The sequence below is a fragment of the Mytilus galloprovincialis genome, chromosome 8 (genome assembly GCF_965363235.1).
Source record: "Mytilus galloprovincialis chromosome 8, xbMytGall1.hap1.1, whole genome shotgun sequence".
NCBI lineage: Eukaryota > Metazoa > Mollusca > Bivalvia > Mytilida > Mytilidae > Mytilus > Mytilus galloprovincialis.
In genome coordinates, this window is record NC_134845.1 from 77,824,724 (window position 1) to 77,841,771 (window position 17,048).

Genomic DNA, 17,048 nt, shown 5'->3' on the forward strand with positions numbered 1-17,048 from the left:
TGATTTTTAATTGTTCTTTCATAGTATCTGTTTTTACTTTTTTTTTTTATTTTCGGAGGTCGTACCAGACTTCATATTTACTGTGTTCACCACAAACCATTAAAATCAGAATGAGATGCATTTACGTAGTTATGTTTATTTTCTGGGGATCCCATTCATTTAATACATTACATAATTCGGCAAACTTTCAGGTTGCATGTAAAAAATATATAAAGACACAGAGAAACAAATTATAAACTAACATTTCGCTTGAAACAGTATTTCTATATATCTTTCATTAAGGACATTACATGTAAGAAAGAATCTCACATAGACAGCTCCGCTTTTGACACATTTCTTTGAAGTATATAATATTTATAGAACTTGAATAAATCGTAGGTCAGTTAATTAGTTATCACGTTGATTCTATTAACATGATTAAACTGACTGTTTTATATACTTTGAATTGTTCAAAAAGATGGAATGGTCTCTTCTGATACTTAAAAAAGTTTGAAGACAACCCATGCTTTGCAAATTTTAGGGGGAGCGCACACCCCCGCCTAAATCCGCCCATGCTGTATACTGTGGATTCATTGCTATTTGTAGATAAACATATTTTTCGTGGATTTTGGTGGTTTAGGCCAACCATATCTTGAAATAGTCTTTGAAAATACAAATTTTCTAAAGTTTTGTATGCAGACTTTGGTCTAAATTAAAAACTGCAAAATAATATGAGATATAAACCAATTAAACTGCAAAATAATATATTTCAATGAAAATAACATATTTCTAATCCACAATTATTGTTACTGACAAAGTTAAAGGAATTCAAATTAGATACAAAAAGTAACATATTTTATGGTTACACACCTTAAAAAGTTTAAAAGTTTTATTATGCAACCTTGATAACATCATTTTGAACATAGCTAACCTTGTTCAACTGTCTTTGTCCCAAAATTGGTTTGGATTCTCTTAACTTCCTCAAACAAATGCTTGTAAATTTTACATACAGTCATAAAACCGTTGGTTTTCTTGTTTGAATGGTTTTACACTAGTAATTTTGGGGCCCTTTATAGCTTGTTGTTCAGTGTGAGCCAAGGCTTCGTGTTGAAGGTCGTACATTGACCTATAATGGTTTATTTTTATAAATTTTTTTTTGGATGGAGAGTTGTCTCATTGGCACTCACACCACATCTTCCTTTATCATGTATATATATGACAATATGACTTGCAGTAGTTTCTGCAATATAAGGGACCACATGTGACATTTAATTGTACATACAATGTACGAGAAACTTTAGCATGTAGTGCAGTTGTTATACTAGGATATTAAGTTTCTGTGATTAAAATTTATTTGAACAGGTAAGTTGTCAGTTTATCTTTGTTAGTGACACTGAATTTAAGAGGGTCATAGGAATTGTTATTAATTTTTGGAAGATAACTTTTCTATGACATTGTACATGTTGTAGGACACATCTGATAAATAGGTCAGTTGATTTTTGTATTTTTCCTTAAACACTTAGGACGTTAAGTGCCTGTAATGTCACACAGATTTCTTCTTTTAATTTCATTGTTTGTTCTATATATTAATTGTTTCATATTTATGAACTGGTAAAGTGGTTTGAAAAACAGATCACATAAAAAATTATCTGAGCAGAATTGACAGACATTAAAATCAGAATTCTGAAAATGATGTCCCTAAATATATTGTTTGTTCAAGTTTGACAGATATTGATATGATATTATGTCCTGACATAAAGCATTATTTCTCAGTTCACTTACATTTAATCTAGTATTACAATGTATTAGGTGAGGAAAATGTTTTAAAAGCATTTCAGAACGTTGATGTCCTCCTCATGTATCTAGAACATGTAGAACAGAAAATTTGCAGATCGTTATTTTTTTACTTTTGAGGTGAATTTTTTTTACACCTACTACTTATCAAATTTATGCAACAAGCATAAGCTATTTCATGTACAAAAATGTATTATACTTCATGATTAAGATACTTGTTGTAAATCATTACCAATTTGCATAAATTAATATTCATGATATATATACTAAAACTAATGAAGTACAAATGATATATTTAATAATATTTCAAAAAAGCGATAAAATGACTAGTTTATTAGGTCGAATCAGTGTTCACATTCGTCAAAACCATGTAAAATTTACATTGTAAAACTAGGCATGCATAAATTTACTCTTTACTACATCCGACATGCAATTTGAACTTTAGATTTAGATGGTATTTCATTTCTGTGTTAGGTCACTCATCATTCTCATGCATTTAAAACTTTAAATAAAGGTTTTTAGATGAAAAAATGTTGGAATCCTACCATTATGTGAGTATAACAGACTTACATGTAGATATAAATGTAGATGAGGAGAAACTTATTATTTTTTATTGACAAGTTTTTATCAGTTAATTTTCAATGTTAAACTTTTTATTTATGACAGAAACTGTGTAGAGGTAAATTTCTATGTAAGGCATGTAAGGGCAAAACTGATATTAAAGTAAAGCCAGATTGTTTAGTTTATCCTCTATTTTATGTATAAACACAGTGGCGGATCTAGCCATTTTAAAAAGGGGGGGTTCCAACTATATACTCCCATTCAAATGCATTGATCGGCCAAAAAAAAGGGGGGTCTAATACGATCCGAACACACCCCCCACCCCCCGGGATCCGCCACTGAAACAGCTATGATTATAAAGTCACATAACTTTGTTAAAATGATATTCTCTTGGTAGACATGATCGAGGTTGATGCATTTTGGACAGTATTTTTTTGTCGCATGCATGTGTTAGGGGTCTATTGTGATAAATTTCATGGTTACAACTATTTTGTTATTATCTAATGATCACAATGAATTATTAAAGTCATATGAAACGAGTGACCGGTGAAAAATAATGTTATTCAAATTCTTGAACCAAAGGATACAAACATCATAAACAGTCAGGGGACTTATTGAAATAAGTGATTTTTAAATTTTCAATCACTTATTTGATTATCAAATTTGAAATTTTGTCACATATTGTGATTTTGTAGTTTTACCAAAATTTTAACATGTTTAAACACATAGGTTTAAATAATATCTTTTTATTAATAAAATTGAAAAAAATGAACTTTTTGCTTCTTTTATGTAGCAAGGTTTATGCCTTTAATGCTATCATTTATCTATTTTAGTTGAAAAAATGCTATAATAATGGCTTTACATAATGAACTGATACTTTCTTAACAGATTTTTCCCAGCAGTTGGAGTATTTTTCCTGTAAAGTTCAAGGTTTCATCTTTCAGATTATGTAATAAAATTCTACTGTTCCTGAAAATTTTTTACTGTTTGGGGTGTTGAAATTAGTGGGGGTTATTAAAATAATGATACTTTTAATTAAAGAAGTGATTATTGGGAAGGAAATTGAGGTATGATCATGTTAGTATTCTATATTTAAAGCTCAAGTAAAATTAAATCACTTGTTCTAGTGATTAATCTGTACTACTTAAATAGGTGATTATTAAAGAAAGACAACTCTTACTTCCAACCTTTATCAGGGTTGGCAAAGTATTACCCGCCTGGGAATTCCCAGGTGGGAAAACCCGGGTTTTCCCGGGCTGGGCAATACTCCCAGAAATGGGGAATACTGGGCATTACTGGGCAATATGATTTTTTAAGCTTATTTTAACATAAAATAGTAAAGTCTTGGTGTAGTTTTATAGTATAACAGCTAAATATATACCTTTTACATGTATACAGATAACCATTGACAGTCATTTCTAAAAGAATGAAAAATTCAATTTCATTCCCTTCTATGTAGACAGATACAAGATTTGCACATTTAAGGAAACCTTGTTAATTACCAAGCATTGTTTCAATAATCCATACTTTGAAGAAAAAAAATATTGCAATGTTTAAGTGAATTGTTAATTTCAAATGTTTTACATTTATACATTTGTCATATTGCTAAATAAACACCTTAAGGGGTCATGCCATTAATACTGGTATTAACTGGTTAACTCAACCGCCGGTTAAACAAACCGCCAGTTAAATCTGAACTGCTGGATAACTCAACCGCCGGTTAACTCAACCGCCGGTTACCATATCTATATAAATAGGGTGCAAACATTAATCCATCATTCTGCCTCTGATGAAGGTCCTTTTCGGACCGAAACCGGTCAGGCTATAAAACATCACCAGGCGCTGTTAATTATGTGTATTGGTATATATACTATAATGTCATGCCATTAATACTTATAGAATTGAAAGGGCTGATTATTGTTACATAAACAAATCTGCATTCTAATCTGAATAATTACTTACTAATTAGTGACAGTACATATACATTATTTAAATGTACTTTTTCTTACATGTAATTGTTTATTCTTAATAGGAGTTATATTTATTTAAAAAAAAGGTTTTTGCTTTATGATTTACAGTTTTACCAATCCAGACAAACAAAAAAGGTTATATATATATATATATATCTCAAATGTATAAAATTTGTGTTTGATCACTGAATCCTCTATAAAATTCAGACCAGTATTTTATATTACCCACTATTGCCCAGTATTACCCACTAAAACTAAGTAAAACCCAGGTTTTCCCAGTATTTCCCACTGGGCTGGGCAATACTCATAAAACCCGGGTTTTTGCCAACCCTGAGTCCTTTATGGAAATAATGTTACTTAAATCAGTGATTTAGAAAATCACTCATTTAAGTAAGGCCCCTGACTGATAAACTTAGTCTTTTGTGCACGATTTTATCATTTTTTTCGCATAAATTTTGTATAATCGTCAATTGTTTTTTCAATCGGTCAGTGTTGTTGTGAAAATATAGCAGATAATTAAAGTTAGGGTTTTGAAGCCGAAGTTTAACGATTGTCACCTGTTTGTCAGCAATCAACAAAAAAGCATGGATAATGAGCACGTGTTTAACATGTACAATCAGATTATAGTTTATTTTAAGGACATCCATGCGTATTGTGATCACTGGAATTTTATGAGATGGGTCACACTGAGGTCACTTTGCATAAGAAGGAAGCAATTAAAATAAAGTAAACTTCTTCTAAATATGAACAAATTAAAGAATTTTCTTCAGAAAAAAGTATATTTACATAAGTTTTATAATGAAAACTATCCAATCATTGAGTTTTAAAAAAACATATGCGTTATATTTTTTATGGCCCCCAACAAAGTTGTCGGTGCCATCTTTCTGTCATTCCGCAACAAACCATTATGCAGAGTTTTTTCTAAACGCCTTCAGATATTAGGCTGATTTTTGGTATGTGAGTTAACCATGAGTAGTTACAGATCAAGTTTAAGTTTCGTTCCGCTCCACTAATTTTTGTTGAAATTACGGGCTTTGGACTTTGAGAAATTGTTGAAAATCACAGTTATACGGATCTTTTTTCTAAAAGCCTTCAGATATTGGGCTGATTTTTGATATGTGAGTTAACTATGATGAGTTTCAGATCAAGTTTAAGTTTTGTTCCGCTCCACTAATTTTTGCCAAAATTACGGGCTTTGGACTTTGAGAAGTTGTTGAAAATCACAGTTATACATAAATTTTTTCTAAACGATTTCAGATATCGGGCTGATTTTTTGTATGTAGGTTAACCATGATGAGTTACAGATCAAGTTTAAGTTTCGTTCTGCTCCACTAAATTTTGCCGAAATTACGGGCTTTGGACTTTGAGAAATTGTTGAAAATCACAGTTAAATGGACTTTTTTTCTAAATGCCTTAAGATATTGGGCTGATTTTTTGGTATGTAAGTTAACCATAATGAGTTATAGGTCAAGCTTAAGTTTCGTTCCGCTCCACTTATTTTTCGCTGAAATTACGGGCTTTGGACTTTGATAAATTATTGAAAATCAGTTATACAGATTTTTTCTCTATTCCCCTCCAGATTTTGAGCTGATTTTTGATATGTGAGGCTACCATCTTGTTTGTGTCCACATGCGTTTAAATTGAAATTGCAGATTTTTCAACTTTTTGGGACGAGGCCATTCGTGTCACTTTGACACACCTAGTTAATTTGAGATTTGTTATGACTTTAAACAACAATTTCTAAAAAAAAAGTTTAATTATTTATCATGTTCAATTAGCCTAATAAAGGGACTCACAAGAAAAGTGTATTCTGTGTATCAGGTTTTATTGAGCATTCCATGTGTGGGCACTCTATAGCTACATGTAATAAACATGATCATGACAATGTGTTAACTATAATTCATCAGGGGATTTCTTTTTGAAAAAAATTCAGATGTGGTAATAAAAGCAGATAATTTTATAGTTTTAAGCCATTTGTTTTACTATTAAACATGTTTAAAAGTCATGTCCATTTAATAGTCAAGACAGTTTTTGTAAAGGTCATGAGTTGAAAGATACTGTCTTCAAATAATTTAAAGAGACTAGCGGTCAATGAATGTAAAATATTCAAAATTTTGTTTGCGGATGGATTTGAGTAGATAACAATCTTATTGATACATGATGATGTAAACATAGTATAATAATAGAAAAAAGTTTAATGTTGACCATCCATGATAGATTGATACCTTATAATACTATTTGACCAAATATCGTCTTAAATGTTGTGGCTATATAATAAGCAGGTCATTTTAGTGAGACATACAAACTTGTTGGAATTTCTTACCATGTAATACTGAAAGGTAGACCAGAGGAAGTTTTTCAGTGAAAAGGTTCAGTTTCATTTTATATATTTATACAATTAAGGATTTTCTAAATTTTAATTTTGATATATATGAGGGGGGATAGGACCTTTATCGGGACTCCGGGATCGGGTGTTTTTAAGCTCGGGATTTTGGGATTGACCCTTTCGGGATCCGGGAATTCTTTTTTTTGAATTTCGGGACCTCAGGATTTCGTGTTTTTAAGCCCGGGATTTCGGGATCATGACCCCTCCTACCCCCTCTCATATAAATGTAAAAATTGGAAAACATGTGTAAGAAAGTTACATTATTCATGTTGTTTCTTTTCAAATTTTAATTTCAAATCTCAAACATTGTCAAAAAAAAACTAAATGTGAACATGTTGAGGATAATTTTCATAAATTTATAAAAAGAAATTGACAATGTACATAACATGCATGATGCAATTGACAATGATTGAATGAAGATTTGAATCATGGTGGTTGTAAATTTATGTAAACTTTTTTCTGCAAATTTAGTCATAAATATTTAGCTTTTTGTTTCACTACAGTAGATTTATTTAATAGCATGTCTTAATGCTTGTGTGGTTGCCATTGATGTCTGTCAGTCAACAATGTATGTAATTACTATGTTCCTTAGGCCACAATTAAAAATATTTTGGTTTGTCCAAACCCTACCCAAGGTTGAGACAGTGTGTAGGTAGGTAGGCATTTTTTTTTTTCATTTTTTTTTAAGAAATTGAAGTATCGGATGTAAATTAGTCTTCATGTCTATCTGATTAAAAAAAAACTTTTTCAAATCAGGACAAGAAAAGAATTTGAGTAGACAGCTTTTTTCTGGGTAGGTAGGGTTTGGGCAAACAAACCTATTCTTTTTTATGGCCTTATGGTACAATACTGAATTTAGTATTATATAATCTTGATCATGTTGATTGAGCAGTCTGTCAAATTTAAATTTTTATACATTTGAACTTTATTTTTAGGCCCCACATAGGGGCATTATTTTTTTCAGTCTGTGCGTCCGTTTGTTCATTCATCTGTTTTTCCCGCTTCAGATTAAAGTTTTTTGTCAAGGTAGTTTTTGGATGAAGTTAAAGTCCAATCAGCTAGTATTAACTAAGTACCTATGTTTTCTATAATATGATCTTTCTAATTGTAATGCTAAATTAGAATTTTGACCTCAATTACATGGTACACTGATCATGAATATATAAAATGATATTGCATGCAGGGCATCTGTGTACTATGGACACATTCTTGTATCTATTATCACACATTTTAAAACATGTAAAACCCAATGATGCATACCTACAGATTTGTTAACACTTTGACTTAAAACTGATTCATCATGTTGATAGAATCTCTCATTACAGAATGATGTAGACCTATGCCTGTACACATAGAACAGATATTTAACTTGAAGGATCGGCACATCATGGGAACATTAAAAACACAGATGTTATGGGACAGTATACGGAGAGGAGATCTATCTGCCTCGGTTACACTCTTGGAAAATGGCAACATTAACCTTGAGGAGAGAGACGAGGTAGGAAATTGTTGTACTTGTACTCAATATGCATGCTTATAATAACCGTGATAACATGTAAGCAACAAAATATTCTGGACTTAATCTCAATAGACTATTTTCACATTACCGAAATTTTGACTTCAGATTTTATATTTTTTGGACAGGTAATTATATAAACTTCTCTGTGGTAGGACATTATGGTACAAGTTCAAGTAAGAGCAATGTAAAGAAGTACAATTATAAAAAAGAAGATGTGGTATGATTGTCAATGAGACAACTCTCCACAAAAGACCAAATGACACAGAAACTAATAACTATAGGTCACCTTACCGCCTTCAACAATGAGCATAGACAGCTTTCAATTAAGCTTTCAATCTACTGTGAAAGTACTTTTATTCGTGGGGAACCAATTTTCATGGTTTTCATGGATGACTGTATCCACGGATTTAAGTGTCCAACGAAATAAAACAACCGTTGTCCAAATCAAGACATGGAAATCCCCATGTAGGTTTGACTACTGATATGATCTAGAGAATATATTGAATATTGCCAAATCTGAGAATAATAGCAGTCATAGGGCAAACAAACTTTTAACTACAACTGCAAGGCAGGATTATACTCTTTTAATCTTTAAAATCGTAAATTGTACAACTTTTGATCACTTAATTCTCATAAACAAATATTTTTGATCGATGAAAGTCACAATTCCGGTATTGATATGCTTTATCATTGATAAAGTGTTCATTTTATAACCTCATAATTCTTGTAGGTATGGAAAATAATAATTTCATGCTGGGCTTGCTTTTGATAAGAATTATTTACAATTCAAGATACATTAATAGTATTTGTTTATGAAACTGTTTTCTTTAGGTGACATGTTTATAGCCTACTGTTTATCACTCTATCTCAGGTTAATAAGGTGTAGACCTTGCAAAATGCATTTGCCATATAAAAAGAAAATATTTTTTAATTTTCTAAGTGGTATTCCAGACAAAGGGTTGGATGACACATTATATTTATATTTACTTCGCCATACACATAGCTAAGAACCAAATCTTGCACTGAATTTGAATTTAGGCAGTTAGTCAACTACTGTTCTACAGTTGTGTTCCTTTATAACTTGGAAAATTGCAAATTGTCTTGTTTCCGTACTCTAACTTAGATTTTCCTCATAGAAATTGTATAAAACTCTGACATGATCATACACAATGTTTATAACCAAAACTTACTGTTATAGAGTGACAATGTATGGCCCTTTTTAACTTGGGGGGGAAATTTGCAAATCTTTTGTTTCACTCTTACATGTAACTTAAGTTTTTTCATTCAAATTTTACGAAACAAGTAAACAATGCATCTGTTACACACAGACAAAATATGAATTTGAGCAGTGAGTCATTTTCAGTTCTGGAGTTATGGCCCTTTTTCACTTGGAAAATTGCTGAACTCGAACAGGAACAGGGACAATTGTATAGGGTAATAATATTATTATCGTAATATAGAAGTAGAAGCCTATAAAGAAATAAAGAAAAAAACAACATTTGTGTTATATGTTGCAGCTACACAATTATGTTTTACTTTCAGAATGGACAGACCTTTTTAATGTTAGCCTGTGAACTAGGGGAGATAAATATAGTCCGTGAATTACTAGATGCCGATGTAGATCCTAACGCTGTAGATAGTGTAGGTATTTTTATATGATTAGCTCATATGAGCCCAAAAGTAAGTTAAGTTGTTAACATAGTTTAAACCCCCTACCCAAGAATAATCTTGTTTAATTCTGCAAAATAAATTTTGAACAATCCCATTTTGGGGAATGTGAATTCCAATAATTAAATTCGCATACTTTTATCATCTGAATTTTCATTGGAAGCATCTATGGCTTTTAATGCAAGTAATTCTTAAGAGAATGCAACAATATGGAGTAACAACTTAACATGTTTGTTTATTTTACAACATAACATATAGAAAATGGCAACCTTTCAGCAAGGATGTGTATAATACAGGAATCTATGAATGCACAATTTTTTTCAGGATTTTAACGATTAAAAAAAGGATAAAATGCCTACCTACAAAAATGTACCATTTAGTTTTTCAAGGATCTTATTGGAACCACACAGTCATATATTTTTTATTTTGGCCTTATGATAAAATTTAGAAATTGATGAATGCATAGATATGTAATAATGAATCAGTCTGCGACTTTTACATCTACTAGTCCAGAATCTAAATACCAGAACTTGTCCCTTTATGACTATATAAAATTTTGAAAATTTCACTAGTCTGAAACTCCGAATCAATATTTACTAGTCTGGGTCATCGGACTAGTGGTTAACGGTGCAGACTGTTGAATTACAATTATTATTAATTTTTACCCCAATTTGTTTTCTAATTCCAGGAGAAATGGTGTGCCCTGCTGTGTGCTGCAAAAGAAGGTCACCTTGAAGTGGTGATAGAATTATTAGAGAGAGGAGCAGACATTGAACATAGAGATATGGTAAGGTCACCTTGAAGTGGTGATAGAATTATTAGAGAGAGAAGCAGACATTGAACATAGAGATATGGTATAAATCATTAAAATTTTCTTAAATCGGATATCTCTGCTTTTCAAAAGGTAAACAATGCCAGTTTGAATGATAGTTATTGATTGGATCAAGGAGGCCGCACAGGAAACCTAAGAAGTTAAATGTCATACAGGTTTACCCTTATAAAATTGAGAATGGAGATTGGGAGAAGCAGAAAACAGCCGAAGGCCATCAATGGGTCTTCAACATAGCGAGAATATTGCACACTCGGAAATTATATTTGATTCAATTGATACCTACTTCTTGTTTGCAATACTTTGAATTGTTGGGGTAGGATTAGTACGTCAACACATATGCAGTCTAGTTTGCACATAGTTTCCCTCTGAACTATGAATATTTTGTTTGATCATATTTATGATATTTATGCAGTTTTTAAAATGTGGATATTATTTTAATCTTTTTCACAATTATGTTTTTAGAGTGGCTGGACTTCACTGATGTGGGCCTGTTATAAAGGAAAGAACCTTGTTGTGCAGGAACTGATTGAAAGGGGAGCTAACTTCAATGTCAAGGCAGAGGTGAGCAGAAATCTGAATCATTCAGATGTTAACAATATATAGAAGCTTTTTTGTAACATTGAACACAGATTTTTCATTTTTTTTTTAGAAAATATTGATAGTGATTTTATTTTAGAACTCAGATATTTCAATATTCATGAGATTGCGGCAGTTTCGACTTGTATGGATTCTGATTGGTTAAAAATCTGCGTTCTTTCGAGTGTCTCTTGACTTTAAATCAGGTATAAGCGATAAAACCGAAAGTGAAAATTTTTGATGAAAAAAGTGACAAAATGGCGGATATTATTTGGAGAAATGGCCAACACGTTCAGAAGTATTTCAATGATAACAATTTAACAGCCGCGGCCGATAAAAAGGATTTGGATGAGAACAGAAGATATAATAGATGGAAATAGAAATATTCTATCAAAACTGCGAACAGAAGACTTTTAAAGCGAGAACCACCGGGATTCCCAGACCTTGTCCAAAATGGATGACATGAAACAGGAGTTGCGATGTTTATCATTTCGCCTTTCAAATGTGAATCAATATTGACTGACATCGATAGATCCGAACTTTAAGTTTGTCAAGATTATTTATTGATGAAAGCTATAACAATGAACTTGTCGTATAAATATATTTTGTACATGGAAGTAAAAGTCGGCGCAGTGAAGGTCGGAGGAAAATACCGGAAAATATTTGCATCAAAAAGGCTGTTGGTTCTAAAAGAAACTTTTTTTTTTTGATAATCACAATGGAACTAATTCATAAAAGAGATTTTTATATATTGGTTCAATTTTGAAGTCATGGATACTTTTACATTGATGGATTCGTTAATAAAACATGAAAAAAATAAGTTTACCTTTGTTTACCTCTATTTGCACCTGTACAGGTAAAAAATGACCAGAGACTCAAACAAAAATAAAATAAATAAAAAATACATAATCTAACAATACTTTTTTATATAACTTTTATTGATGAATATTCAATATTTACAAAGATACAGCAATTGTAAGTGAACATGTTTATTTCATCAGTGATCAAAATTTTATTCAGCAATACACAAAAGTACAATAGAAATGAATGCAGCAGTCTAAGGGTTAATTCGTCAAGATGGTGATGAACTAAAAACTAATTGTTGAATAAAAAGAGATATTATACGCAATCAAAGAACACAATAAAACCAGAAATTATATTTCAATTCATCAATTATGTTAAGCATGTCAAGACAAAATTTCAACCAAATTTATTGGTTGATATATATTTGAGGTTGAGTGCCACTTTCAACACTATTGACTATTTAGTGGCAGCCAGTTTTATGTGTTGAGGAATTAATATAAAAAAGAAGCTGTGGTATGATTGTCAATGAGACAACTCTCCACAAAGAACCAAATGACACAGAAATTAACAACTATAGGTCCCCATACAGCCTTCAGCAATGAGCAAAGTCCATATTGCATAATCAGCTATTAAAGGCCCCTAAATGACAAATGTAAAACAATTCAAATGAGAAAACTATCAGCCTAATTAATGAGCAGAAAAAAAATGAGGAAAAACAAATAAGGAACACAGCAACAAACAACAACCACTGAATAACAGGCTCTGACTTGGGAAAGGCCCATACATACAGAAAGTGGCGGGTTAAAATATTAAGGGTGTTGGAAGAGAACCACTGACATGCTAAACAAAATTGACAGAAGACTACCAAACAAATGCATGATATGCCATCAATATCAAAGGGAAAAAACATGTTTTCTTTTTCAATGTTTTGTTTATTTAGAGATATATTTCATAATAAAGAGAAGAGACAGTGTTTTGATCGATTAATTCATTAAATAAAATCACTACACACCCATGCCATGTAAAAAAAAAAGCAAAGGAGCAGTATTTTTAAATTATAATTACTATGCTTGAATAAAAACAAATATTTGTTTACTTTTCAGTTTGGCATGTCATGTTTGGCTTGGGCTGCTGGCAGAGGGCATAATGAAGTTGGCAAGTACCTGATACAGAAAGGGGCAAAGGTTAATGCTTCTGATAAGGTGAGAAGTCAAGGTCAAGATTGTATTTTCTTCAGGTGCAGTTATCCATTCAGAAATAAGCCAAGTTCTGAGAATAGAAAAATGTCACTTATTTCATGATCAATATATGATGAAGATATATTCACTAATAGTAAATTTGAATTTTATGGAAGATCAGGGAAAAAAACTGGTGAGCAGGTTACGTCCTAAAATCATGAAATTGAATTATTGAACTGTTCCCAAGAGAGTTACTGTAAATGTGAAAATAAATTAGTATCTCAATTGTTTGTAAAACAATTGAAAGGTCTTTCCGGTAAAAGTGATGTTTTCGTAATGTACTTGTTACCACCTGTCATGTGGTATACGACAAGCATACCTTCTGAATCTTTTTTTTTGGAGGACAGGAATTTGATATTGGAAATGTACACGTAATGACCTTTCATTTGATATACAACAACCTTATCTTCAAAGAAAATTTATGTTTTGCACTCAATGACCCCACCTAACCCATTTTTTTGGAATGTCATTTTGATATTTGAAATGAACGCTTTATGGACTTTCATTTGATATGCAACAACCTAACCATCTGAGAAATTTGATTTTTGGCACTAAATGACCCCACCCTTCCCACTGGGATGAAAAAGGAGCTTGAAATTTTCATTTTTGAGTAAAGCTCATTTAGACGTTCAATTTGATATACATGGTGACCAGCCAAGTTCAAAAAATGATGTAATTTTAATTATATAAATAGAACTTATGAAACTTGCAAAGTCAATGTAAAAGATGACAATTTCAAATTGATTTTTTTTCTTGTTTTAATTGAAAGTTTTTGGTAATTTGTCAAATGTATAACCATGTTAAACTCTTCAATTTCTGAAAATTTCAGGTTGTAAGCTGTTGTCGATTCAAAAATACATGCCTCTGCTTGCAAAATTTCAAACTGCATTACCTCTAAAATGACAATAAATATCTCCAATCTGTTAAATGATACATGGACAACATTGTAAAAACAAAATTGGGACAATTCCAAAGTTCAACAAGGTCACATTGAATCATCAAATATATGATGCAATACCAAACTTGAGAACCGAATGTAGTAGAGACATGAGACTACTACCATTCAACTCAGGACCACTTGACCTTTCAAATGTTACATGGTCAGGGTCATAGTAGACTTTAAAGGTCAAGGTTAAATTTCTTCATGACCTGACATTGACCTCAAATTGAAGGTCTTAAACTACTGACCATTTTTGCAGTTTATAGTAGGTTGATATCTGTTACCATTAAAAAGATATACACACAATTCTATACTTTTAAAAATCATCCCGTCATAACTTTTGAACAGACGGTCGGACATTTTTTTAGCTTGATGTATAAAATGTAGAGCCCGTCAAAAGGAACATTACAATAACATACGCAGTATGTATGCAGCAAACTCTTAACGTTTTCTTAATATGCAAGCTTGAAATTGCAGCGTTATTTTTTTTTTTTTTTGCACTCTGTGACCTTTGACCTTGGATGCAAATTAAAGGTCACATGAATTTAAGATTGTTGGTGAGGGTCCCAAGTCTCTACAACTTCTGGTTCTCAAAATACAAATTTTCAAAAATTGTGTATAATTTGTCAAGAAAAATAACTCCTTACAAGGGTTGATAGCAAAATAATTGTTTATGTTTATTAACATTGCCATCTGTTCTTGTACATGCTGCCATTTTGAAATCGATTCTATCTCAAAAACTTTTTAAGAAAAATGCAAATAAAGAAATGTTTCAAGGGGATATAACTCTCAAAATGGATGATGAAATCCTACACAGCCTCATACTGTAATACATCATGATGAAATCTACCTATCGTCCAAATAAGGTAATGATATCTTTAAAAACAACGAGAGGGGGCCATATTGAAAAAAAAAACAATAAAAGGGAGATAACTTATAAAGGGGATGATGAAATCCTTAACAGGGTCATCTGGTAACACCTCATGATGAGGTCTATCGATGGTCCATATTTGGTCTTGATAACTTTGAAAGAAACGTGGGGAGGCCATGCCAAAAAAATGTTTGAAGAAAAAAAAGAAAAAACTTTAGAAAAACAATAAGGTCTTTCCTCACGTAGGGGAAAGACCTTAAAAAGAGATGTGGTATGATTGCCAATGAGACAACTCTTCACAAGAGACAAGATGATAAGTTGTTTTAAAGATTGGAGAACGTCTGAGTCAGGGGCCAGTTTAGATATTGATGTTATTTTATTATGAGTGTATTATTTGTGTTATTTCAGTATGGTACGACACCACTGATCTGGGCCTGTAGGAGAGGGAACTTGGGGATGGTAGAAAGTTTGTTTATTTTGTATAACATATATTTGTATTATTTCAGTATGGTACGACACCACTGATCTGGGCCTGTAGGAGAGGGAACTTAGAGATGGTAGAAAGTCTGTTAGAGGCTGGGGCCAGTGTAGATGTTGTTGGAATGGTTAGTTTATGCATGGTTTATGTCAGTACAAATGAGTTTGATAGAATGATCATCAAATTAATAAGCCATTGATGTTCTTTGCCTCAAATTACATCAGAAATACGTCTTTTACCCCTAAAAAAAATTACCAATTTAAAAAAAATTACTAAAAATTCCTCCATTTTTCCAGAACAGTGATGGCATCAGTAGTAATGTGTGTAAATTTGGTATTCATGTTATTATTTTGATATAATGAAAGAACTTTTGAGATCCCAGTTTCTAATTAGAATCACGGTGTTTGTAACACACATGGTTTTCAGTATATAAAGTACCATCATTGTTTCCGTTTCTTTCCCCTCCTCAAAAAATTACCTTTCATGTAAAAATGTCTGACAATCAAAATATTCATGAATAAACTGTACAAAAAAGACAGAAAAGGTCAGCAAAAAATCAGAGTGGTGTTAAAAAAAATTGAACAAACTTCCGGATTTCAATAAAAATTAAGCATTTTTCAAAAAAAAAACAGTAGAGGTAGTTATACCCCCGCTTTAAAAAAGGGGGGGTATACTGTTTTACCTCTGTCTGTCAGTCCGTCCGTCCATCAGTCCGTCCGTCAGTCAGTCCGTCCCATAAAACTTTCGTCACATTTTTCTCAGGAACTACACATCCACCCTTTCTGTAATTTGGTATCAACATTTATATATGTCAGCTATACGGTGTGATGCGTTTTCAGATTCATCACTTGACAACTTCCTGTTTACCGAACACTTGTCTGATTTTACACATGATAGCCAAGTTGAAAATTTTCGTCACATTTTTCTCAGGAACTACAATACAAGGATTTCTGAAATTTGGTTTCAGGATTTAGATAAGTCAGCTATACCGTGTGATGCGTTTTCAGATTCATCACTCGACAACTTCCTGTTTACCGAACACCTGTATGATTTTACACATGATAGCCAAGTTGAAAATTTTCGTCACATTTTTCTCAGGAACTACAATACAAGGATTTCTGAAATTTGGTTTCAGGATTTTTATAAGTCAGCTATACTGTGTGATGCGTTTTCAGATTCATCACTCGACAACTTCCTGTTTACTGAACACTTGCATATTTTTACACTATTAATATTATCCACTTGCGGCGGGGGTATCATCAGTGAGCAGTAGCTCGCAGTTTCACTTGTTTTAAAAAAGACAACAATATATATCACTGTAAAATCTCACAATAATAACATAGAAATAATGACAATAGAGGAGGTTTGGTGTGATAACCAATAAGACAACTGTCCAAGTTTTCCCATATCTTTTTTAAAAACAAATTATTTT

The 17,048-nt window shown here is 31.9% G+C and overlaps 1 protein-coding gene across 2 annotated transcripts in view; it reads left to right on the forward strand.

The window, feature by feature from the left end:
• The window catches only part of LOC143042617 (kinase D-interacting substrate of 220 kDa-like), a 44,330-nt gene that overhangs the window by 1,464 nt on the left and 25,818 nt on the right, over nt 1-17,048 (forward strand). Inside the window, exons 1-7 of one of the 2 annotated variants that reach the window (XM_076215021.1) lie at nt 6,624-6,673; nt 8,016-8,188; nt 9,752-9,850; nt 10,566-10,664; nt 11,172-11,270; nt 13,193-13,291; nt 15,645-15,743. In XM_076215021.1, the coding sequence (XP_076071136.1) occupies nt 8,030-8,188; nt 9,752-9,850; nt 10,566-10,664; nt 11,172-11,270; nt 13,193-13,291; nt 15,645-15,743 (654 nt within the window). In that variant the 5' untranslated portion in view covers nt 6,624-6,673; nt 8,016-8,029. Of the gene's footprint in view, nt 1-6,623; nt 6,674-8,015; nt 8,189-9,751; nt 9,851-10,565; nt 10,665-11,171; nt 11,271-13,192; nt 13,292-15,644; nt 15,744-17,048 lie in introns of those variants that run through there. The other variant, XM_076215020.1, reaches the window with a different exon arrangement.